This window comes from Rana temporaria, chromosome 5 (genome assembly GCF_905171775.1).
Source record: "Rana temporaria chromosome 5, aRanTem1.1, whole genome shotgun sequence".
NCBI lineage: Eukaryota > Metazoa > Chordata > Amphibia > Anura > Ranidae > Rana > Rana temporaria.
In genome coordinates this window covers 213,844,212-213,871,654 of record NC_053493.1, presented here as the reverse complement: position 1 = coordinate 213,871,654, position 27,443 = coordinate 213,844,212, and the positions used below count along the sequence as shown (strand labels likewise).

General features: G+C 46.1%; 1 protein-coding gene across 2 annotated transcripts in view; it reads right to left on the bottom strand.

Moving 5' to 3' along the window:
- MARCHF11 (membrane associated ring-CH-type finger 11) overlaps window positions 1–27,443 on the bottom strand; it is a 119,157-nt gene that overhangs the window by 6,777 nt on the left and 84,937 nt on the right. For both annotated transcript variants that reach the window (XM_040353542.1, XM_040353541.1), the window contains exons 2-3: window positions 13,153–13,308; window positions 96–288 (exon numbers count right to left, since the gene is read on the bottom strand). In XM_040353542.1, the coding sequence (XP_040209476.1) occupies window positions 96–288; window positions 13,153–13,308 (349 nt within the window). The remainder of the gene's footprint in view (window positions 1–95; window positions 289–13,152; window positions 13,309–27,443) is intronic.

Here is a 27,443-nt window from a genome sequence, read left to right as displayed (position 1 = left end):
AAAGCTGAAAATTGGTCTGGGCAGGAAGGGGGTTTAAGTGCCCAGTAAGCAAGTGGTTAAGTACACCATTCTGTAAACTAAGTGGTAAAACTTACCTATACACACTAGATCCATGAAACCATACATTCCATAGCAGATCTGGAAAAGGATGTCTCTTCTTTGCCATACGGCATAAGGGCTAAATGCGGACCACAATAACCATGTCACACTGGATACTAAGAATAAGGAGCCAAGTATGACAGCAATCATCTGCACCTTTTCCACCAATGTTACTGTAATGCGCTGCCACTGAAACACAAAAACACAAATCATTTTAGCAAACGGTGGCAGTTCATATTTGCAATTTCAAAGAGGTATTCATCTATTATGACTCTAAGCTAAAGACTGAAAAAGAACTGGCTTATTACTCATGAAAAACCAAGCAGTATACAGAATTTATTTAAAAGTTAAAGGAATCGCCACTCCTCAGGTCTGTTCTCGGATGCACTATTAAACTCAAAATTCCTGCCTATCGCACAAAAGAATCCTTGACATTATTAACTAGCCAATGAATTCAAATCCCCACCCACCCTTCATTATCATTACAAGGTCGTCTCATACTCCTTTTTGCATGTTCTGTTTAATTATACATTACTGATAATGCAAAAGCAGAAATAAGATCTTTCCTTTTAATCACAAAGGGCCATATTCTCAAACAAGTTACGCCGGTGTATCTACTGATACACCCTCGTAAATCGAATTTCCCGCCGGCGTATCATTATTTTGTATTCACAAAACAAGATACGCCGGATTTAGGCTAGGATTCGACTAGTGTAAGTCACTTACACTGTCGGATCCTAAATGTAATTCGCCGCCGGCCGCTAGGTGGCGTTTACGTTCAGGTCTCATTTGTTTATGCAAATGAGCCTGATACGCCGATTCCCGAACGAAATTTGCGTCGCGTAACCGTCGCTAACGTCGTTTGCGTAAGCGTAAGGTTACCCCTGCTATATGAGGGGTAACCTTACGCCTGTCCCACGTATGCCATGTTAAGTATGGCATCGGGTCCGCGTCGTCTTTTCCCGTCGGGTACGTCATTTTACTAAGTCGTTCTTGAATACGACTTTACGTCAATGACGCACACGTCGGCGTCATTGACGTTTTCCGCCGAGAACTGGAGCATGCGCACTGGGCTATTTTTAGCCCGGCGCATGCGCAGTTCAATCGAAACGGGGGCGCGCTTAATTTAAATACAAGCCGCCCCCTTGGAATTACGCGGGGATACGCCGGGCCAATTACACTACGCCGCCCCAAACTACGGAGCAAGTGTTTGGGGAATACAGCACTTGCTCCTGTAAGTTAGGGCGGCGTAGTGTAAATTGCTTACGCTACCGCCACGGGAAAACTACAAGAATCTGGCCCAAGGTGTGATATTTCTAAGTGGGGGAGTTGGCACAGGAAATCTGGGGAGGAGACCTTTTTGAAAGCGGGGTTCCAACCACAATTAGCATTTTTTAAATGTATGTCCTGTATATCAGAATTAAGCAAAAGATGAGTGTGGCACAAGTTAGGGTTAATCCAGTTAAAATGTTTATTCTTGATTAAAAAAAAAAACTCTGAGGATAAAACCAACATGTTTCGGGGGCTCAGAACTGCCCTTTCATTAGGGCTTAACGGAACACTAAAGGCAAGATTTTTTTTGTTTAAAAATAACAAACATGTTATACTTACCTCCGCTGTGCAGTTCGTTTTGCACAGAGTGGCCCCCGATCCGTGTCTTCTGGGGTCCCTGGGCGGCTGTCTCTGCTCCTCCTCGCAAAAGCTTTCTACCTTCATGCGAGCTCCCTCACATGGTGGAAAGCCATAGCCGCCAACTTTTTTCACAGCAGGAACGCAGTTCCCTTTGCAGGACTAGAGCAGCCGAGAGCAGCCGAGCCAATCCTTCACTAAGCGGCGATGCCCAGCTCGAGTCACTGTCAGGGGCAGGCGAACCTTCGTAATCCTTTATGTTACTGGCCGCTTCCTGTATATGGATTAATCGGGTAGTGTGCGGGTATTCCGTCACTTCCTCGATGCCGCAATGTCTCCTGGGAGCTTTTGTCATTGTTCCCAGGAGACATTGCGGAGGTCTGCTGCGAGTTATCAAGGGATTTAGAAAGAACTTGCTTTTAGTAATTATGCATATGAGCGTATGATTTTTTTTTTTTTTGGTGGGGGAGTGGATCTTGGGTGGGAGTTCCCTCACTTTTTTCTCCAGGACTTGACCCCTGACTGGACCCACAAATGCAATACAATTACAATTTATTATGACTGTAGTGCAGTCACTGGTTGACAACCTGGGAACTCGCTGAACTAAGGGGAAAGCAGTCCCTATATGTATTACAGCAAATTGAGACATTCCTAGATGCCAGGTTTACCCTTCTGATTTTCCAGTTTGCTGTCTCTATCTAGTTTGCTAACATTAGCAAATCAACTTTACTGTTTAGATCAGGTTGGAGGGCCATCATATAATTCTCCATGGCTTACGGGAATTGTGAGCCTGAATTTCCTAAATGAGGGCCAGGGAGAAGTACTGTAGAATTGAGATAGACTTGGAAGATTGGGACAGATTTGGCAATAGAGAGCTGAAGCCTCTAATGGGCCTATTAATAGTAAATGTTGCCATTTGCCATTTTTGTTCCTTGAGTTTTGCACTTATTGTGCTATGCATAGAGCGTATTCTGCCATTATTTTTCAAGTAGTAATCAATTTTATTATTCAGGTAAAATGGAACAATTTTCTCTGCTCTTTTACTGGTTAAAAATACTGTCTTTATTGATAACAACTAGGTAACCTAGGCCATTAGAAGAAGAATATTTCCTTTAAAAGCACTGCAAAAGACTGACATCATGTTTTTCACAATTATTGACACTAGATTTTACAAAAAAGTAAATTACAACTGAAAATTTCACAGGCCTTTTCTCTTGATAACATCTCACACAATTTCGGACTTGCAGGTGTATATATCAAGAGAAATGGCTGGCCAAAAGATTAAAAATTCTGTCAAAGGTAACATGAAAAGGGGAGTCCTTTTTGGTGAAAATTTGGTATAAACAGGTGTTGTGTTGTCAAAAAATGTGTACAAATCTTTCCTGGTTGTCTGGCTTTCAACTTAGAGTAACTCCACTTTTGAGTAAAAAAAAAAAAAGAATCCCCCTTTGGGTGATCAATTACAAGGATTTTAATAAACTTTGTTGCAGATTCCTACCTTTTGGTATTCTGAAGAAATCCCTGTGTGTTTCTCTGTGCCCCTGTGCTAAGCAAGTCTAATGGGAGTGGTTTCATAACTATGAAACCTGCAACATTCTAATACGGAAAATCGCAGGGTCTGCATCCCTTTAGACGCAATTTCCTATTGGGAGTATCTTTGACAAAGAATTTTTTTTTGTTGCGGGGCATGCTGGAAATCTGACTTGTACCTTAGACCCCTTTCACACTGAGAGCGTATTGCAGGCGCTATAGCGTTAAAAATGGCGCCTACAATCCGCCCTTAAAAAGCTGCTCCATTGTCTCCAGCTAGCAGGACGGTAAAAAAAGTCCTGCTAGCCGCATCTTTGGAGCGGTGAAGGAGCGGTGTGTATACTGCTCCTCCACCGCTGCTGCCCATTGATATCAATGGGACAGCGCGGCTATACCGCCTGCAATGCGCTGCTTCAGCAGCGCATTGCAGGCGGTTTTAACCCTTTCACGGCAGCTAGCAAGGGTTAAATGCGCCGCAAATCCGCCCATAGTGTTGTCGGTTAAAATAGCGGTGTTTTACCGCTGATGCTATGGGCGGCTCAGTGTGAAAGGGGTCTTAGTGCAGGCTTCTGGGAAAATCAGTAAGCCAATAACACAAGCAGGAAATGACATATCTGGGGGGGCATTCTGTACACATTCTGTGTACAGAATACCTCCAGGTAGCCATATTGCATTGCCTTTCACAGAAAATTACAGTGCTGCAGATTGAAAAGGAAAGGTCATTTTTAATAACATTCAATTACAATATGACTTATGTTGCAATTGTATACATTATATATTATTATTATTTTTTTCCAATTGTTTTCCCACAAAAGTGGAGTAACCCTATATGTAACACATCTGGGGCCATCTCTTCCATGTTTGGTTGAACCATCTGGCGTTCCCTTCTTTTGGTCTGAAGTTATTCTCAATGTCTCAGTATTCCGGTCAGGAGTGGCCCGTCCATTAAGGGCGCATGGGCGCCGCCTTCCCTTTCCATCCACCCCCTATTCATGCGTCCGGCCCCTTTCAGGATGCTGGGCGCATGAATTACAGCGGCGGGAGTTTTTTGACGCACCTGATTAGAGCCACAGGCTCTAATAGGCTTCAAAATAGGGTGGGCTCCGGACGGAGAGCATTGCGCTCGAAGCCCACCCAGGTGTGTTAGTATGACGAATCGACTCTCTGCCAATCAGGAAGCGCGGGTCTGAAACCCGTTTCCCAATTGGCTAAAAGGACAGGCGATCCTATTTTATGCCTAGAAGGAGAAGGAGGGAGATGCACAGCGGACAAAAGAAAGCTGCTGCTCGCCGGACACGCTGCCTGCCCGCCCGCTTCCTAGATGGGGTAAGTGCTGGGCTTTGATGTCCTTAACGTCCTTCCAGGGGGGTTTCCAAACCCCCCCCCCCCCAAAAGAAAAAAACACCAGCCACGACTGATTCGGGTTAATTTGAGCAAAAAAATATTTGACTTTCTTTAGGTCTTGGATCCAGGTTTTTTTTAAACATCCAAAATGTATTTGCAAGCGTCTTTTTCAATTTTGTTTCTTTGATTTTTTTTCTTTGATTTTCTTGAACAGGCTTCTTTTTGTTACATAATAAACAAAACAAACAAAATCAAACCCAACAGCAGTACAATAAAGGAAACAGCAAACAGAACAAATATCTACACGGTTCTTTTCTCATATGTCAATTTTAGTAGGTTTTGCAGATTTTGGATTGTCTATGATACAGAAGTCCTAACCCAAAATTTTTTTTAACCTTGTTTGCTTGAGTGTAGCTTTCCAATCAAGCAGAAATCGCCAGAATAGGATGACATACATAATTGATTTCAGCGCATTGCATCTACAACAGGGGTGTCAAACTCAATTTCATCGTGGGACGTATCAGCATTATGATTGCCCTAAAAAGGGCCAGTTGTATCTGTAAGATTAGATGTCCAGCGCATCTGCTCCCCTTTACATTAGATGTCAGGAGCCACCCCAGCATCAGAAGTTGAGCCCCCCACTCTCCCTTACATCACAGTGAACCCCCCTTTCCTTATGCTGCTGTAAAGAAGCTGGATCCATTGCTTGAAAGCAGAAAGTAAGGGTCTGGAGTAGGACCAGAGGAGGGCTGGGGCTCTCCTGCAGCTGCAGGAGAGGTGCGAGGGCCACATGAAATGGCCTGGAAGGCCTGGATTCGGCCTGCGGGCCTTGTGTTTGACACCAGTGATCTACAATGACCTAATATGTCATATTACCAGATTATATGTGCACATTTATTAACCACAGGTACAGCGTGTGACAGTACTCCTCACAGACCAGTCCTTATGGTAAATCTGGCCATACATAAAGTCTTTTTGCACAGCACAGATGGATGAATCTCCTGCTAGGACTATTGCATCCTGACACATTACAAACAGTGCCTGATTGGATCCAGGGGCTGTCTGGTTGATAGATTTCTGCCGAGAACTTGACCATGTGTTTTCAAAAAATTACCAAGGGCTAGGGGGTCTACCTTCAATATCAGCACCTGAGCAAACTCAGTGCTGTAATAGGAATCTGCACCCCTTTAGCTGTGAAGGGTCATAAAGAGTAATTGCCCATATGCCCAATCCGAAAGTCTGACGAAAAATACAGATTTCAAAGCGATCATACGATAAGCGGATCGTTAGTACACAGCTTTCAAAAGCCGATCATGACAGTTCATCCGATAAGCACGAAAAACGTTCTCGTTTTATACCAGATCGACCGTTTTTTGTTTAATCAGTACAGTTGTCATTCGAAAATACAATCCAAATACACTACAACAAATTACATCACTTTGCCATTTTTTGTTCCGTCGTATGAGAATTTTCGTAACTTTAGTAACCTCTCCATTTTCGATATGCAACTTGCATGCAAAAAAACCTGACGATCTGTCGTCCAATTTTCAGATTATGTGTACGGGCATAACTGTTTAATTTCCACATCCAGCTTTGTGAAGACTTTTGGGAAAACACTCAACCAAACACATAAGCAGGAAAAAGATATAATCAGTTATTGCAAGCAAGAATTGTGTGGCTGCTTTAGAAAATCAGAGCGGTCTGCAGATTGCGTGTTTCCCTTTAAAGCCCCGTACACACGTTCGGAATTTCTGATGGAAAAAGTCAGACTGACTTTTTCCATTGGAAATTCCGACCATGTGTATGCCCCATCGGAGTAATTCCGTTGAATCCCATCGGAGTTTAGATAGAGAACATGTTCTCTTTTACTTCGATGGAATTCCGTCGGAATTCCGATGTGAGTTTGGTTCGATCGTGTGTACGGGGCTTAAGAGGTTTTTTTTTTAAGTGCCCATTTACTGCATGAATATTATTACAGAAATAGAGAGTTCGGGAGCTTGGTTCCCAACCAAGCCTCCTTAAAGTGGAGGTTCACCCGAAAAAAAAATTAGATTGAGGCTCGTTTTGTCTAGGGGAATCGAGTGTTTTTTTTTAAATCGAAGCAGTACTTACCGTTTTAGAGAGAGATCTTCTCCGCCGCTTCCGGGTATGGGCTGCGGGACTGGGCGTTCCTATTTGATTGACAGGCTTCCGACAGGCTTCCGACGGTCGCATAAATCGCGTCACGATTTTCCGAAAGTAGCCGAATGTCGGTGCGCAAGCGCCGTATAGAGCCGCACCGACGTTCGGCTTCTTTCGGCTACTCGTGACGCGATGTATGCGACCGTCGGAAGCCTGTCAATCAAATAGGAATGCCCAGTCCCGAAGACCATACCCGGAAGCGGCGGAGAAGATCTATCTCTAAAACGGTAAGTACTGCTTCGATTAAAAAAAAAACACCCGATTCACCTTGACAAAATGAGCCTCAATCTAATGTTAAAAAAAAAATTTCGGGTGAACTCCCGCTTTAAAGAAAAGTAGCAAGATAAATGAAAGTAAGTTCAACTATGTAAACAAAAATGTAAAAAATTATATAAAGGTTTATTAATACAAAGTCAATAAAACATAACAAAAAATCCAGATTAAAAGTATGGTAACAATCCATATGTATCACCAAAATAATGATTACAATGCTTTTATTCTGTATTTGGTAATTTGTTATGTTTTATTGATTTTTTATTAATAAACCTTTATATAATTTTTTAGATTTCTGTTTACATAGTTGAATTTACTTTCATTTATCTTGTACCGCGATAGTCTAATTGCCCCGTTTCTTTAAAGCGGTGTTCCACCCTAAAGTGCAACTTCTGCTCATCTGTTTCCTCCGTCCCTCCGATGCCACAATTGTCACCTTTCGGGGGGGGGCCATGACGTCACCGTGGGGCTCCCTTCTCCTCCCCCAGCCGCCGGACCAATAGGAAAGAGGAGCGGGGGCTCGCGAATGCGCAGTAGGGTTCCTGGCTTGAAGCCAAAAGGCTACACTGCCGGGTTCCCTTACCCGCAATGGTGGCGGCAGCACCCGACAGCTGATGGAAACATCAGCTGTGGTGCCGACATCAAAGGGACTCCTGGACAGGTAAGTGTCCATTTATTAAAAGCCAGCAGCTTCAGTATGTGTAGCTGCTGGTTTTTAATGATTTATTTTTTTTGGTCGGAACACCGCTTTAAAGGGGTGGTTCCCCTAAAAAAAACTTTTAACATTGCATTTCCCACATTAATGACAATTAGAATCGGCTGGTTTTATTTAAAAAAAACGTCCGTACGTACCGTTTGCTATATGCGTTCTCACCGCCACTTCCGGGTACTATGGTGGGGATGGGCGTTCCCAATTGATGGACAGGCATCCGACCGACGCATACATCGCGTCACAAGATGCCCGAAAGAAGCCGATCGTCGGTGCGGCTCTATACGGCGCATGCGCACCGACGTTCGGCTTCTTTCGGGCATCTCGTGACGCGATGTATGCGTCGGTCGGATGCCTGTCCATCAATTAGGAACGCCCAGCCCCACCATTGTACCCGGAAGTGGCGGTGAGAACGTATATAGCAAACGGTACGTACGGACGTTTTTTTTTTATAAAACCAGCCGATTCTAATTGTCATTAATGTGGGAAATGCAATGTTAAAAGTTTATTTTTAGGGGAACCACCCCTTTAAGGAGGCTTGTATGGGGACCAAGCTCCCGACCTCTCTATATTTAAGTTTCTGGATGATGGTAAATTTTTCAACATATCCTTTACTATCACTACCATTGTAGAGGCTACCTCTATTTTCATATATATTAATACAGAAATAAAATATTATATTACAGAATGTCATGTATGTAAACTCAACCATTTTACTGATTCAACTTGTTTAGGGGGGATATAATGATTTTTATCTTCTATATCAGGGATATGCAATTAGCGGACCTTCAGCTGTTGCAGAACTACAAGTCCCATAAGGCATAGCAGGACTCTAACAGCCACAAGCATGACACCCAAAGGCAGAGGCATGATGGGACTTGTAGTTTTGCAACAGCTGGAGGTCCGCTAATTGCATATCCCTGTTCTATATGAATAAATAAATGATGTGAATAGCTTTTAAATATTTACTGGAGAAAAAACATATATAAAAAAAAATTGAAATTAAAAATATTTACTGATATGAATCTTTAAAAAAAAAAGTATGTTAGCATAATTGTGAATTATCTATATTCTTTTGTTCAATTGTAATGATTTTCTATTACCCAAGAGTACACATGGCCAGGTCTAGGTCCATACAATATAACAGCCTAGAACCTGTAGTTTGTGCAGCGGACAAGTGAAATATGTCATATTTTTGCTTTAAGTGATTGTGTCTGATTACTGGTTAAAGATTCTTCTGCTTTGAAACAGGAAAATCAATTTACTGTGCATGTTTGTAAAAAGAGAAACAGTGACTGACATTGGGGAACGTGACAGTGGGCTCAGGTACAGTACATAGTGATTGTTAAGGACAGGTCAATAATGGCCTTTTGTGCAAAGGGAGAAGAGTTCATTAAACATACAAGTATACACTAATAACCGACTCCAGGCTTCATCTGCTCCTGATGTTTTCTGCCTGTGTCACTTCACAGATCTGCGTTTCAAAGTCAGCCCTAAACAGAAATCTCAGCATCTACAGATGAGAGACTGCACTCAGTTGAGATTTGTTCAGGTGCATAAAGCTGGAGGTTGCCAGCAAAGGGGTTGACTTACAAAAGGCAAACAGACTGTACACTTTGCAGGTCTTGTTGCATTTTGCAAGGGCATTTGCTTCAGAGCTAAGAAAATGAGGAGACGCTCTACTGACTTCCATTTTCCAATCACGTGCAAGCAAAGTGCTGTTGTTTTGCCCATGCATGCGATTGGGTATTCTTTACAAAGTGGAGCTTCACCTCATTTACCAAGCACTGGAGCAAATGCCCTTGCAGCATGCAACTGCTCTTGTAAAGTGCACAATCTATTTTCCTTTAGTAAATCAACCCCAAAATGTTTTCTTCATGACTATTTAAACACAATCCACTGTACTGGTTACATAATTGGCATACTTGGCTTGGGAGTGGTGCTAAAATTTACAGCCGCACACTGTCGCCCCACATGATTGGCGTAGATGGGAAAAACAAAGAGTTGGATTAAAAATTTTATATTCCCGACCCGGGTACCAGACCACAGGCACCTGCATTAGACCCCTTTCACACTGGGGCGTTTTTTAGGCGCTTTGGCGTTTAAAAAAAGCCTGTAAAGCGCCTGAAAGAAGCCTCATCTGCAATCCCAATGTGAAAGCCCAAGTGCTTTCAGAGGCCTTTCACACTGCCAGCGCCCGAAAAACGCTGGTAAAGCGCTGCTAAGACCCCTTTCACACTGAGGCGCTTTTCAGGCACTTTGGCGTTAAAAAAAGCTTCCTCAATGGGAAGGGGGCTTTAGGAGCGGTGTATTAACCGCTCCTAAAGCGCTGCAAAGAAGCTGCATGCAGGACTTTTTTTGACGCCCTGCCAGCTCAGCGCCTCAGTGTGAAAGCACTCAGGCTTTCACATTGGGATTGCAGATGCAGCTTCTTTCAGGCGCTTTTTTTAACGCTAAGACCACTTTCACACTGGGGTGTTTTTCAGGCGCTTTAGTGTGAAAGCACTCGAGCTTTCACATTGGGATTGCAGATGCAGCTTCTTTCAGGCGTTTTACAGGTGCTTTTTTTAACGCTAAAGCGCTTGAAAAATGCCCCAGTGTGAAAGGGCCCTTAGAAATATATAGGAAAAAATATGATTTGGAGGTCAGCACTCCACACACTCAGTTTGCATATTTACACTACTTTAACAGGTCTGTGCCACCTTGATAAAAAAAAACTTCATGCCTCCGAAAAATTGGATGTTTTTGACAACCTTCAGATAATATGCATAGGGTGCTGTTATCCACATTTTTGGGTTCCTGACAGCACCACTATATGCCCTGAATCCAAACTATTTATAGGCTGAAGGGATACATTAAATTGGTAGTATGCAACAATCTATTAAAAATATATTTTTAATAGATTGTTGTATAGTCCTGATTATCAGTAGGGTTTAACTAAACAAAAAGTAGGTTTCAACTCAACAAAAAGTAGGGTTCAACTCAACAACAAGTAGGGTTCACCTCAACAAAAAGTAGGGTTCTACTCAACAAAAAGTAGGGTTCAACTCAACAAAAAGTAGGGTTCAACTCAACAAAAAGTAGGGTTCAACTCAACAAAAAGTAGGGTTCAACTCAACAAAAAGTAGGGTTCAACTCAACAAAAAGTAGGGTTCTACTCAACAAAAAGTAGGGTTCAACTCAACAAAAAGTAGGGTTCAACTCAACAAAAAGTAGGGTTCTACTCAACAAAAAGTAGGGTTCAACTCAACAAAAAGTAGGGTTCAACTTAACAAACCTACTGCATTAGAGATGTATAGCATACATGACATTTGGCCTTATTAAAGGGGTTGTAAACCCTATAGGTTTTTCACCTTAATGCATTCTATTCTTTTGTAGTGCAGCAGCCCCCCAGAGCCCCCCTTTTAATTACCTACACCCGATCTTTCCAGCGACAAGAACAGGCACAGCAGCTCCAGTCGCTGTCTTAGGTCCTCATTGGATAGATTGATAGCAGCAGCAGCCCCTGGCTCCCGCTGCTGTCTATCAAATCCAGTGACACGGGAGTCGGGGGCGAGTCCTGATGTCTGTGTCAATAGACCCAGTAGCAGGTCTCAGGAGCGCACCTGCACGGGTGCCCCCTTGGAATACAGGTCTCCGAGGGGGCATTTGTTGCAGGGAGGAGCCAGAAGCGCCTCTGGGGGACCCCAGAAGAAAAGGATCATGGCCATTCTGAGCAAAACCCCAGAGTGGCTTCTGTCAGGGAAGTAAAGAGAGATATGCTGTTCCCAGTGATCAGGAACAGCGATCTCTCTCTACTCCCTGTCAGTCCACTCCCCCCCCTCCTCCCTCAGTTAGAAACACCTCCCTAGGGAATATTTAACCCCTTGATCGCCCCCTAGTGTTTACCCCTTCCCTGCCAGTGACATTTATACAGTAATCAGTGGCTATTTTTAGCTCCAATCGCTATATAAATGTCACTGGTCCCAAAAAAGGGTCAAAAGTGTCCGATCTGTTCGCCGCAATGTCGCAGTCATGCTAAAAATCATTGATCACTGCCATTACTAGTAAAAATAAATAAATAAATAAATAAATAATAATAAAAATAAATCTATCCCCCATTTTTGTAGCCGCTATAAATTTTACACAAACCAACCAATCAATATACGCTGATTACTTTTTTTTTTTTCAAAAATACGTAGAATACACATTGGCCTAAACTGATTAAGAAATTGTTTTTTTTGGGGGGGGTGGGGGGGTGTTGGGATATTTATTATAGCAAAAAGTTAAAAATATAGATTTTTTTTTCAAAATTTTTTGGTTATAACGCAAAAAATAAAAACCGTAGAGGTGATCAAATACCACCAAAAGAAATCTCTATTTGTGGGAAAAAAGGACATAAATTGTGTTTGTGTACAACGTCACATGACCGTGCAATTGTCAGTTTAAGCGATGCAGTGCCGTATTGCAAAAAGTGGCCAGGTCATTAAGGGGGTAAATCCTTTCCGGGGCTGAAGTGGTTGAGCTGTAGCTGAATGACCTCCTTTTTAAAGATACCTGCATCGTTTCAAGGCCAACATCTCTAGGCATAGTCAAAAGCATGACACAGATTATCTTTTTAGCTCTCTTTAAGGATGCCATTCTTACCACCCACCACTGTAAGACCCCTTTCACATTGAGGAGTTTTTCAGGCGGTACAGCGCTAAAAATAGCGCTGCTATCCCGCCTGAAAAACTCCTTCACTGCAGACTTAATGTGAAAGCCAGAAGGCTTTCACACTGAGGCGATGCGCTGGCGGGAGACAAAAAAAACTCCTGCCAGCAGCATCTTTGGAGCGGTGAGAGGAGCGGCATATATACCGCTCCTTCACCGCTCCTTCCCATTGAAAACAATGGGGAACTGCGGCAATATCACCCGCAATGCGCCTCTATCCAAAGTTAAAACAACAAGGGCAGAAGATTTAATAGATGGAAAGTTGAAAAAATGACTGAAGGTCTGCTTTAAGATGCCGGTGTCGGCACCCAAAGCCAATTAAATAATCGGCTTGGGTGAGGACATTGCTGAATCCCTGAACAGGTAAGTGTCCTTATATTAAAAGTCAGCAGCTACAGTATGTGTAGCTGCTGACTTTTCATTTTTTGGGGGGCGACTGGAGCTCATCTTTAATACAACAATATTCTGCAATTCACAGCAACCAGATTAATAACATTTTTGTTGTTTAGTGAACTCATACTCTTAAAAAATAATTTCTGATTAGTCAACTACATGTTTTTTTGCAAATGAATCCACTCTACTGGACAAAAGTAACCAATCATCTTCAAAACTGTGGCTAACTATGGATGGCCTAATGGCATTTATACTAAGCTGGTTGAAAAAAAAGCCCTATAAGTGCAGAAGGTTTGCCTTACCTGACAAGGTTTCTTCATTTTAATAGCTATAACTTGGTATCTGTAGCAGCATAGTTCACAGGTCCATGATCCTCTTTCGCTAATCCATTTTAAAAGGCAGAGTTGATGAGTGTATCTTACAGAACCATCACATCGACATGGATTAAGTAATTCACCCTTGAATAAAATAAAAAGTAAATCAATTACAAAATGTCAATGTAAATATTTAGCAAACGCTGACAAAAATAACACACATGCCTAGTCCCTTCCACATTTTTGATCTTTAAACTGGATGTGATTTAAAGCTGTTGAAGGCCAGTGTGTATATTCGAATGATAGGCATCACAGCATGTTATGGGTAAGGCACCAATTCTGCACCCTCTGGCACCTTCAATGTTCTGCTCTTTGGCATATAGATGTAGGGTTGCAGGATGTAGGGTTGCGGGTTTTGAATCATGTGTTCGGGTTTCAGACCAGGGACTGAAACCCGTACACATTATTCAGACCAGGGACTGAAACCAGTACACATTATTTAGACCAGGGACTGAAACCCGTACACATTATTCAGACCAGGGACTGAAAGCCGTACACATTATTCAGACCAGGGACTGAAAGCCGTACACATTATTTAGACCAGGGACTGAAAGCCGTACACATTATTCAAACCAGGGACTGAAAGCCGTACACATTATTCAGACCAGGGACTGAAACCCGTACACATTATTCAGACCAGGGACTGAAACCCGTACACATTATTCAGACCAGGGACTGAAACCCGTACACATTATTCAGACCAGGGACTGAAACCCGTACACATTATTCAGACCAGGGACTGAAACCCGTACACATTATTCAGACCAGGGACTGAAAGCCGTACACATTATTTAGACCAGGGACTGAAACCCGTACACATTATTCAAACCAGGGACTGAAACCCGTACACATTATTCAGACCAGGGACTGAAACCCGTACACATTATTTAGACCAGGGACTGAAACCCGTACACATTATTCAAACCAGGGACTGAAACCCGTACACATTATTCAAACCAGGGACTGAAACCCGTACACATTATTCAGACCAGGGACTGAAATTCGTACACATTATTCAGACCAGGGACTGAAACCCGTACACATTATTTAGACCAGGGACTGAAACCCGTACACATTATTCAAACCAGGGACTGAAACCCGTACACATTATTCAGACCAGGGACTGAAACCCGTACACATTATTTAGACCAGGGACTGAAACCCGTACACATTATTCAAACCAGGGACTGAAACCCGTACACATTATTCAGACCAGGGACTGAAACCCGTACACTCTATTCAAACCAGGGACTGAAACCCGTACACATTATTCAGACCAGGGACTGAAACCCGTACACATTATTCAGACCAGGGACTGAAACCCGTACACATTATTCAGACCAGGGACTGAAATTCGTACACATTATTCAGACCAGGGACTGAAACCCGTACACATTATTCAGACCAGGGACTGAAAGCCGTACACATTATTCAGACCAGGGACTGAAAGCCGTACACATTATTCAGACCAGGGACTGAAACCCGTACACATTATTCAGACCAGGGACTGAAACCCGTACACATTATTCAGACCAGGGACTGAAACCCGTACACATTATTCAGACCAGGGACTGAAACCCGTACACATTATTCAGACCAGGGACTGAAACCCGTACACATTATTCAGACCAGGGACTGAAACCCGTACACATTACATGCAGAGCTGTGCTGTGAATAAATCAGCTCTCTGCTAATCTATAGCAATCTCCCCAACACACATTTTCAACTTGCCAGAAGTTATTATGCTGATAACAGAGGAAGGAAACAGCAGAAAGACACAGAACTTAGGGCTTTGGAGAGAGATAAGTAAACACTACACATGTGCAAGATAAAGGAAAATCTGCAAACATGGCCTGTTGGGGGTACTTGAGGACAGGGTTGAGAACCACTGCCCTAGAGTAACAAGAGGCTTGGATTGTTTATTGAAAGTATTGGTTTAAGTAGAACTAAAGGCCAACTTTGTTTTCCCATTTTGAATAGGGAGGGTTATAACCCCTGTCTCATTGGAGAGATTTTTCTTTACTTCCTGTCCCATAGCCAAAACAGGAAGTGAGGATAATCCTACCAAAGCGAGGGAATTCCTGGCTGTCACCAGAACTAGCATCCCTATTGGAAGATGTTCATTCTTTTCCTGTTCTGGTTCCAACCCAAAATTTGGGATGGTCTTTCACTCACAGTGATGATGGTAAACAAGATACATATGTATAGGCAAATCTCCCTAATGGGGGCATAGAAAGGAATAAAAACCTGACAGGCGATCTAATACCTCTTCACTCTATCTAATAAAATTTTTTTACAATTATTATACTTTAACTAGTATAAAATTACCAAAATATCTCTTAGGCCTTGTACACACGACCGAACATGTCCGCTGAAACTGGTTCGTCGGACCAGTTTCCGCGGACATGTCCGACCGTGTGTAGGGCCTACCGGACAGTTTTCCGGCCTAGCGGACAGGTTTCCAGCGGACAAAAGTTTTAGCATGCTAAGAAACTTGTCCGCTGGAAGCCTGTCCGTCGGACATGTCCGATGGTTAGTACGACTCATCGGACATGTCTGCTGGCCCGAAATCCCACGTATGCATCGAATTGATTCGACGCATGCATGGAAGCATTGAACTCCCGTGTCAGAGAACGTCGGTGTCTTCTACGTCACTGCGTTCTCTGTCTGCTGGGATTTTTGTTCCGATGGTGTGTACACACATCAGACCAAAAGATCCCAGCAGACATGTCCGATGAAAACGGTCCGCGGACCGTTTTCATCGGACATGTCTGCTCGTGTGTACAAGGCCTTAGTGGTTCTCCTGTGTGTTTCCATTTAAATTCCTATACCTGTTTTGTCTCCAGGGACGCTCCACCTACAGCACTACACTTGTAAATGACAGCCTGACCATTGTTTGGCCACACAGTGACTACAGATATGCTCACCTTTCATGTTTCCAATTTGTCTTCTAAAATCCTTTTTTCTACAGCTTCTTTGTTTCTTTTCCAGTTGCATGCAGCTATGCTTGACCAGCCTGTCCCTGCCGTAATTGCATTCTTTTGTTTTACTGTCCTAATTCTATTTTTATCTAATTGCAGGCAGCATTCCTAACGCCTGATATCCTATAATTACGTGAAACACAGATTCAATAGAAAATGACGATTTAACAAAGCTAGCTATATATATCTGCTGCAATCCTTTCCAACCGATTACAGAGCTGGATGGATGCCACAAGTCAATATCATGCCATTTTTTTATTTATCTGTCAAATAAAGACATTTTACTCACTAGTAGTCCCCTTTTTTTTTAAACAAGTCAATGGAGCGAAAGCTATTTACAACCGCTAATTAAAACAGATAGCACAAATACTAGCTATATGTTATATAGAAATGTATTTTCTAGCTCTTGGATACCCCCGGGAAATTATAAGCACAGCTTGAGCACTTAGTCTAAAACCTTTAAATGGCTAGTAGGATACATTTGTGGAGTGTTTGCTCTTTAGCATGAACAGGAAGAGTGAAATTAAGGTCTGGAGTAGAGGTACACATAAAGATAATAATGTTTCCCTAACAGAATTATACAGCAAATGTTTGAAGTATGCATTCCAATAATGACATCTGTCTGCTGGACAAACGCTAATAACCTGCAGAAAAGCAGTGTACAGCAATCAGTATACAGTATGTGAAGAGTGGATGTGTCACTTGTATCTCATTCATTTTAAAAGTGTCTTTCAAGCGGTAAATGTCAGTGAACCTGGAACTTTTCTGAATATTATTCATGCAAATGTACTTATGTTATATGTAATTTTTATATAATATAAGAAATATACAATTTATTACATTGTAAGCTCTTCTGAACAGAGCCCTATTAATCCTCTTGTATTTTATTGTATTATAACTGTATTTTCCCCCTTTTATATTGTAAAGCGCTGCGTAAACTGTTGGCGCTTTATAAATCCTGTATAATAATAATAATAATAATAATAATATTATATCTTGAGCATTCACAATATAGGGTCAAAAACCCTGCAATGTTCAGGATTCTTTTATGCTGTGCTGTATTATGTCTGCGCTAATCCAAATTACCGTATTTATCGGCGTATACCGCGCACTTTTTTGCCCTGAAAATCAGGGCAAAATCGTGGGTGCGCGATATACACCGATACCCACTTTCCCGCGCCAAGTTTGAATACTGCGCCGGCATATACCGAGCGCAGTACACTCATGTATAGTCGGGCAGTCTCGGCTACACTCGCGCTCACGTCCTATGTCCAGGACGTCAGCGCAAGAGGAGCCGAGACTGCCCGACTATACACGAGTGTACTGCGCTCGGTATATGCCGGCGCAGTATTCAAACTCGGCGCGGGAAAGCGGGAAACGAGCGGGGAGGACGCCGCAGAAGGACGCCGGACCCGACGAAGAGGACACCCGAAGCCGCAGACGGACGCCGGACCCGACGAGGCCGCCGATGGACACCGCGCAAGACACCAAACTGTAAGTACAAAAATCTTTTTTCCACAGGAATTTCAGGGCAACTTTAGGGGGTGCGCGCTATACGCGGGAGCGCGCTATACCCCAATAAATACGGTAGTTGCAATTCTGGCCGTTAAGGGCACCTAGTGCAAATATATTGGACGAGAAAAACGGTCGTGTATGCTCCCTAGCAGTTTTCTCAATGAAAAAACTGCCCGCAAAAAAATTTAAGCCAGCTCACTTATGCGTTTCCGAGGGGGAAAAAAATGTGCATGCTCAGAATAAAGTATGCAGCCCAAAGGCTGGCGCCATTTGAAAGGATCTTCCCCTTTATAGTCCCGTCGTACGTGTTGTACACCACTGCGCTTTGGTCGGACGTTTTTTTGCATGAACGTGTGTATGCAAGTCAGACTGGAGAGGAATCACGTCGTGAAAAACTACAGGTTTTTGAACGTCAGGAAAAACGATAGTGTGTAAGCGGCATTAAACTTTTCATCCAATTTCTAAATTGCTGCATTAGTAAATTCCAAAAGCCAGTATAAATGTGTAATAGTGTAAAAAAAAAGCACTTTGGGTTTAAAGGGGTTGTAAAGGTTTTGGGAACAAGGGACACCTATTAGCAAAAGTTTGTAGGCATGGGACACACCCCCTGCCACACCCCTTAAAGGAGAATTGTAAAAAAAAAAAAGGTTGGCCCTTTAAAGGCTTTTTTTTAAGCTCTTTTTGTTCAGAAGAGCTTACAATGTAATATATTGTATATTTCTTATATTATATAAAAATTACATATAACATAAGTACATTTGCATGAATAATATTCAGAAAAGTTCCAGGTTCACTGACAGTTACCGCTTTAACCACTTAAGACCCAGACCAAAATGCAGGTAAAAGACCAGGCCCCTTTTTGCGATTTGGCACTGCGTCGCTTTAACTGACAATTGCGCGTCGTGCGACGTGGATCCCAAACAAAATTGGCATCCATTTTTTCCCACAAATAGAGCTTTCTTTTGGTGATATTTGATCACCTCTGCGGTTTTTATTTTTTGCGCTATAAACAAAAATAGAGCGTCAATTTTGAAAAAAAATCAATATTTTTTTACTTTTTGCTATAATAAATATCCCCCAAAAACATATATATTAAAAAAAAAATTCCTCAGTTTAGGCCGATACGTATTCTTTTACCTATTTTTGGTAAAAAAAATCGCAATAAGTGTTTATCGATTGGTTTGTGCAAAATTTCTAGCGTTTACAAAATAGGGGATAGTTTTATTGCATTTTTATTATTTTTTTTTTTTTTTACTACTAATGGCGGCGATCAGTGATTTTTTTTGTGACTGCGACATTATGGCGGACACTTCGGACAATTTTGACACATTTTTGGGACCATTGTCATTTTCACAGCAAAAAATGCATTTAAAATGCATTGTTTATTGTGAAAATGACAATTGCAGTTTGGGAGTTAACCACAAGGGGGCGCTGAAGGGGTTATGTGTTCCCTGAAGTGTGTTTACAACTGTAGGGGGGTGTGGCTGTAGGTCTGACATCATTGATTGTGCATCCCTATATTAGGGAACACACAATCGATGACAGCGCCACAGTGAAGAACGGGGAAGCCGCGTTTACACGCGGCTCTCCCCGTTCTTCAGCTCCGGGGGCCGATCGCGGGACTGTAGCGGTGATCGGGTCCATGAGTCCCGCGGCCGAGGTCACGGAGCTTCGGTCCGGGTCGTGGGAGCACGCCGCGGGCGCGCGGGGGCGACCCACCGCTGGGCTTTATACAATCACGTACAGGTACGTGATTGTGCCCAGCGGTGCCATTCTGCCGACGTATATCGTCATTAGGCGGTCCTTAAGTGGTTAATGACACTTTTAAAATGAATGAGATGATACAAGTGACACATCCACTCTTCACATACTGAAGGGGTGCCCAACCTTTTGAAGAGCGAGTGCCACATAAACGACTTGGTAACCGGTCGCGGGCCACAATGAGTGGCGCGTGTGGATGGCAGCCAACTCTACGCTATATAGCCCACTCTATTTTTTTTTTGCGGGTCGGATTGGAGGTAGGCGTCTGTAAACGGACACAAGTCCATTTACATCTGCTACTCCTAATGCCGTGTACACACGATTGGAATTTCCGATGAAAAAAATTAGATGGATTTTTTTTCATCGGAAGTTCCGATCGTGTGTGTGCCCCATTGGACTTTTTTCCGTCAGTGTTTATAAATAGAACATGTTTTATTTTTTTCCGACATAAAAAAAAACGATAGGAAATTTCTATCATCTGTGTGCAACTCCAACAGAGAAAAAACCCACGCATGCTCAGAATCAAGTCGACGCATGCTCGGAAGCATTGAACTTCATTTTTCTCGGCTCGTCGTAGTGTTTAAGTCACCGCGTTTTGGACGGTCCGAATTTGGTCTGACAGTGTGTATGCAAGACAGCTTGAACGGAATTCCGAATAATAATTCCATCGGATTTCAGGCCATTGGAAATTCCGATCGTGTGTACGGGGCATTAGAGGTGAATGGAGGGTCCAATTTGGTTGGACTGACCGTGTCAAAGGGGCCTATGGCTCAGTGCAGGTAACCCGCAGGTGCACTGCTCTGCACCTGAGGATCAGTTTGAAAGCTGCCCAGTAACCACTGCAGAACAGATATGCCCAAATATACATTGTGATTTTAGTAATAAACTTACCATTGATAACAGTATTCTATTTTATTCCATCCCAGAGCAAGAGGTCGGGGGGCCACATCAGAGGGCTCCGTGGTCCACTGGTTGGGCACCCCTGACATATTGTATACTGATTGATGTACACTACTGTTCTGCAGGTTATTAGCGTTTGCCCACGCACGCGCCGCCGGAGGACCCGATGCGCGTGGTCGGCGGACACGAATGCCAGGTGTCTGGCACTGAAATGCAGCAATAAATGACATGAGGAAAGGATTTGTTTTGAAATACTATGCTGCGACATCCATCTTGATACACCCTGCACTCGGCCGCAGTAAGCAGCAGACATCTTGTTACACCCAACCAGGGCCGGACTGGGAATGAAAACCAGCCCTGGAAATAATTTCATACCAGCCCCACAGCATTAATATACCAGCCCAAAAAAAAAAAGGAGAGAAATCCATGGCCAGAGAGGGGCCGGGCTGCAATGGTGAGAGAGAGGGGTGCAACGGCGAGAGAGAGGGGGTGCAACGGCGAGAGAGAGAGAGAGAGAGAGGGTGCAACGGCGAGAGAGAGAGGGTGCAACTGCGAGAGAGAGAGGGTGCAACGGCGAGAGAGAGAGAGAGAGAGAGAGAGAGGGTGCAACGGCGAGAGAGAGAGAGGGTGCAACGGTGAGAGAGAGAGGGTGCAACGGTGAGAGAGAGAGGGTGCAACGGTGAGAGAGAGAGGGGGGTGCAACGGTGAGAGAGAGAGGGGGGTGCAACGGTGAGAGAGAGAGGGGGGTGCAACGGTGAGAGAGAGAGGGGGTGCAACGGCGAGAGAGAGAGAGGGTGCAACGGTGAGAGAGAGAGGGTGCAACGGTGAGAGAGAGAGAGAGAGGGTGCAACGGTGAGAGAGAGAGGGTGCAACGGTGAGAGAGAGAGAGGGTGCAACGGTGAGAGGGTGCAACGGTGAGAGAGAGAGAGAGGGTGCAACGGCGAGAGCAGAGGCGTTTCTACTGAAACTGTGCCCCTGTCAAAACATTTGAAACCCATCTTTCAGATAACCATAACAAAAAAAATACCCAAAATTGCAGTAATATCAGCACCAATAATTGCGGCCTTATCATCACCCATAAATATGACCTTACCAGCACCCATAAATGCGGCAATATCAGCACCCATAAATGCCGCAATATCAGCACCCATAAATGCCGCAATATCAGCACCCATAAATGCGGTAATATCAGCACCCATAAATGCGGTAATATCAGCACCCATAAATGCCGCAATATCAGCACCCATAAATGCCGCAATATCAGCACCCATAAATGCGGTAATATCAGCACCCATAAATGCCGCAATATCAGCACCCATAAATGCGGTAATATCAGCACCCATAAATGCGGTAATATCAGCACCCATAAATGCAGAGGAAGCAAAAATGTATATAGAAGAACCGGGACGGCCGCACTCCAAAAACAAAAATGTCTTCCTTTTTAATAAAAACTGGTCACAACATGGATATGTCACAGCAAAAAAATCAGGAAAAGGGCTAACGCGTTTCACACTCTCATACAGTGCTTATTCATAGCTAAATGCAGAGGAATAGTGCGGTGTATCATGGGCACAGCACTGGGCAGAAAGGCAGAGTGGAATGGAACATCAGCAGTGACTGCACGCAGTGGTACACATACAGGTCACACTCACTGGCACTGTGATGGTCAGGGACACGCAGCAGTGCAGGGGGATGTTTCCTTGTAATGGATACAGTCCTCTGCCAATGCTGCGCCAGTGCCTCTGACACTGTACAGGGGGAGAGAGGGAGTAGGATCACCAGCAGCCCTGTCTGCTTAGCACACACGTACAATCACACATGATGATGGCCTCTTTCACACTGGGGCGGTGGGGGCATCGGCAGTAAAGCACCGCTATTTTTAGCGGTACTATTCAGCCGATAGCGGGGTGCTTTTAATGGCCGCAAAGCGCCGCTTTGATTTCAATGGGCAGGGGCGCTTTAGGAGCCGCTCCTTCAGCGCCTCAAAGATGCTGCTTGCAGGAAATTTTTTAATGTCCTGCCAGCGCACCGCTCCAGTGTGAAAGCACTTGGGCTTTCACACTGGAGTGAATGTATCCACTCTTTCAGGGCGCTCTGCAGACGCTATTTTTTGCGTTATAGCGCCTGCAAAGCGCCTCAGTGTGACACTGAGGTACTTCACAAGCGCTACAAAATAGCGCCTGCAAAATGCCCTGAAAGAGCCTCTTTTCTCACTCCAATGCGAAAGCTTTCACACTGGAGCGGTGCGCTGGCAGGATGCGCAAAAAAGTCCAGCTAGCCACATCTTTGAGGCCCTGTAGGAACAGTGTATACACTGCTTCTAAAGCGCCCCTGCCCATTGAAATTTTTTATCCTTTTGGACCACTAGCATTGTGCTGGCAGGACGCTCAAAAAAGTCTTTGAGGCGCCCTGCTAGCGGCCGAATAGCGCCGCAAAAACGACAGTAAAGCGCTGCTAAAATAGCGACACTTTACTGCCGACGGCGCAACGCCCCAGTGTGAAAGTAGCCTAAGTCACATGCCCCTCCCCCCGTCCTCTCTGAGATTATTATGCAGATTTCAATTTTATTGCAAGGGCAGCAAAGGTAGGTGACTGAGAGAGAAGGGGGGGTGCAGATATGGGACACTGGGATGGGAGCACAGGGGGACACTGGGATGGGGGAGGGGAGTACGGAGGGGGGGGGCACTGGGATGGGAGCACAGGGGGGACACTGGGATAGGGGAGGGGAGTACGGGGGGGGGGGGACACTGGGCTAGGGGAGGGGAGTACGGGGGGGGGGGGGGAACACTGGGATGAGGGAGGGGGGACACTGGGATGGGGAGGCGAGCACGGGGGGACACTGGGATGGGGGAGGAGATCACAAGGGGGACACTGGGATGGGGGAGGAGATCACAGAGGGGACACTGGGATGGGGGAGGAGATCACAGGGGGGACACTGGGATGGGGGAGGAGATCACAGGGGGGACACTGGGATGAGGGAGGGGAGTACAGGGGGGACACTGGGATGGGGGAGGGGAGTACAGGGGGGACACTGGGATGAGGGAGGGGAGTACAGGGGGGACACTGGGATGAGGGAGGGGAGTACAGGGGGGACACTGGGATGGTGGAGGGGAGTACAGGGGGGGACACTGGGATAGGGGAGGGGAGTACAGGGTGGGGGGACACTGGGATGGGGGAGGGGAGTACGGAGGGGGGGGCACTGGGATGGGAGCACAGGGGGGACACTGGGATAGGGGAGGGGAGTACGGGGGGGATGACACTGGGCTAGGGGAGGGGAGTACGGGGGGGGAACACTGGGATGAGGGAGGGGGGACACTGGGATGGGGGAGGCGAGCACGGGGGGGGCCACTGGGATGGGGGAGGAGATCACGGGGGGGACACTAGGATGGGGGAGGAGATCACAGGGGGGACACTGGGATGGGGGAGGAGATCACAGGGGGGACACTGGGATGGGGGAGGAGATCACAGGGGGGACACTGGGATGGGGGAGGAGATCACAGGGGGGACACTGGGATGAGGGAGGGGAGTACAGGGGGGACACTGGGATGTGGGAGGAGATCACAGGGGGGACACTGGAATGAGGGAGGGGAGTACAGGGGGGACACTGGGATGGGGGAGGGGATTACAGGGGGGGACACTGGGATGGGGGAGGAGAGAACAGGGGGGACACTGGGGTGGGAGCACAGGGGGGACACTGGGATGAGGGAGGGGAGTACAGGGGGGACACTGGGATGGGGGAGGGGAGTACAGGGGGGACACTGGGATAGGGGAGGGGAGTACAGGGGGGACACTGGGATGAGGGAGGGGAGTACACTGGGACGGGGGAGGGTAGTACGGGGGGGGGACACTGGGATAGGGGAGGGGAGTACAGGGTGGGGGGACACTGGGATGGGAGCTCAGGGGGGACACTGGGATGAGGGAGGGGAGTACAGGGGGGACACTGGGAGGGGGAGGGGGGGACACTGTGATGAGGGAGGGGAGTACAGGGGGGACACTGGGATGGGGGAGGGGAGAACAGGGGGGACACTGGGAGGGGAGTACAGGGGGGACACTGGGAGGGGGAGGGGAGTACAGGGGGGACACTGGGAGGGGAGTACGGGGGGGACACTGGGATAGGGGAGGGGAGTACAGGGGGGACACTGTGATGAGGGAGGGGAGTACACTGGGATGGGGGAGGGGAGTACGGGGGGGACACTGGGATAGGGGAGGGGAGTACAGGGGGGACACTGTGATGAGGGAGGGGAGTACACTGGGATGGGGGAGGGGAGTACGGGGGGGACACTGGGATAGGGGAGGGGAGTACAGGGTGGGGGGGGACACTGGGATGGGAGTACAGGGGGGACACTGGGATGAGGGAGGGGAGTACAGGGGGGACACTGGGATAGGGGAGTACAGGGGGGACACTGGGATAGGGGAGTACAGGGGGGACACTGGGATGAGGGAGGGGAGTACAGGGGGGACACTGGGATAGGGGAGTACAGGGGGGACACTGGGATAGGGGAGTACAGGGGGGACACTGGGATAGGGGAGTACAGGGGGGACACTGGGATGAGGGAGGGGAGTACAGGGGGGACACTGGGATAGGGGAGTACAGGGGGGACACTGGGATAGGGGAGTACAGGGGGGACACTGGGATGAGGGAGGGGAGTACAGGGGGGACACTGGGATAGGGGAGTACAGGGGGGACACTGGGATGAGGGAGGGGAGTACAGGGGGGGACACTGGGATGAGGGAGTACAGGGGGGACACTGGGATAGGGGAGTACAGGGGGGACACTGGGATGAGGGAGGGGAGTACAGGGGGGACACTGGGATGAGGGAGGGGAGTACAGGGGGGACACTGGGATAGGGGAGTACAGGGGGGACACTGGGATGAGGGAGGGGAGTACAGGGGGGACACTGGGATAGGGGAGTACAGGGGGGACACTGGGATAGGGGAGTACAGGGGGGACACTGGGATGAGGGAGGAGATCACAGGGGGGACACTGGGATGAGGGAGGAGAGTACAGGGGGGGGGCACTGGGTGGGATCAGGTGATGGAGAACTTTTTATACAGAAACATAGAGCATGTCTATTTCTTCACCTTGTGCTCCAGCCTCCAAGGCAGGGTGGTGACGCGGCCGTTCAGTTCTCCTCTGCGGCTCTCTCCCCGGCCCTCACTCGTGACCCTGCAGACATTGTGGGCTGTCCTGGCGCCGCGCGGGACGATGGAACAAGTCCCGACGTTTGTTTCTCCTGCTCGGCTCCTCCCCTTGGACACATGATCAGTGATGCTGCTCACTGCAGCCAGTGTCACTCTGAAGCTATGCAAAAGCAGCCCCAGGGAACTCAATGCAGCCAACACCTACACAATTGAAAAGAGCGGCGGCCGCGGCGGCGGCGATGGCGGCCGCAGCTACGGCCCGCCGCTGATTGTGTTTGATTGATGATTGACAGGCATATACATACAGCAGGCAAAAGCAAGCGGCCTACCGGGAATTCTCCCGCTATCCCGGTAGGCCAGTCCGGCCCTGCACCCAACTCAAACTATATGGGCTAAGGGTAACAAGACGTCCACTGTTGGCTTACTGGAGCCGAGTGCAGGGTGTACCAAGATGGGCGTCGGGATGTTCAGCCGCTGACGGGAACCGAATGTGATGGCTCCGCTCACCGATCCTGATGCGGCTGCACCCTGCACCCCTGCCAGCTTACCTAGCTAGTTCCACTGCAGGTGAGGACTCCATTTGACTCCGTACACCCTCTCTGTTCACTGACTCCACCCACTGACTCTGCCTACCCTCTCTGCCCACTGAATCCGCCCGCCCACCAGGTATCGGATAAGGCATCGGGAGCATTTGTGCGAGTATAAGTACTTGCACAAATGCTCGGTATTGGGACAACCCTAGCTGAGGGTTATTTTAAATTCATGCATTCTATGCATAAAGAAAAAAACACCTTTAGTATGCCCCCCCAGCTGAGCCCTGTTCTCTGTGTCTCATGGACACCCAGAGTATGGCTCAGGAGCAAGCACGCATGAGTGCCCCAAAAGCAAGCGGCTTGCTATGGTGTCACTCGGAGAGGAGAGACCAGGAGCACTAGCAGAGGACCGGAAAAGAAGAGGATCGGGCTGCTCTGTGCACAGAGCTGGTAAGTATAACCTTTAATATTCCCCCTGCAGAGTCCAAGTTGCTGATAGACAGAGCTGTTTGAGGTACTGTAAAACATAGCCCAATACGGTTTAAAATCTAAACATAAAAATATACCATATATACTCAAGTATAAGCCAAATTTTTCAGCACATTTTTTTGTGCTGAAAATGCCCCCCTCTGCTTATACTCGAGTCACCTTTTCGCGCCTGATCTCCCGGACTTCCATAGACTCCCATGTTAAACGTCAGTCTAGTCTTGGACACAGTGAGGCATGGGCACAGTGAGGCATGGGCACAGTGAGGCATTGGCACAGTGAGGGATGGACATGGTGAGGCATGGACACAGTGAGGCATGCACATGGACACAGTGAGGCACAGTGAGGCATGCAGATGGACACCCTAGGATTATACTTGAGTCAATACGTTTTCCCAGTTTTTGGTGGTAAAATTAGGTGCCTCTGCATTTATTCGGGTCGACTTATACTCGAGTATATACGGTAATTTAATAAGATACTGTGGGGTTACTGTAAAGTATTAAATGCTACAAAGTTTTTTTTCATTTATCATCATCAGCCTTCATGCTCAGCCCAAGATGCTGACTGTGCTGATGCTGTTTCTCAGTGATGCTGCTGCATGTCAGAAAATGTAAATTCAAAATGTTTCTCTATATTTTTCTGATTCCTCATCATTATCATCAAAATCCCTGCCTAGTCCAAGATGCTGAGGGCGCTAATGTTGCCAGCAAACACATTATTTATTTCCTTATAACATCTAATCATTTATAGATGTTTTTCGCTATCCAAACTACCGTAAAAAAAAAAAATATTCTTACTAATGTACAGTACCTCACAAAAGTGAGTACACCCCTTACATTTTTGTAAACATTTTATTATATCTTTTCATGTAATACTGTAATAATGAAATTACACTTTGCTA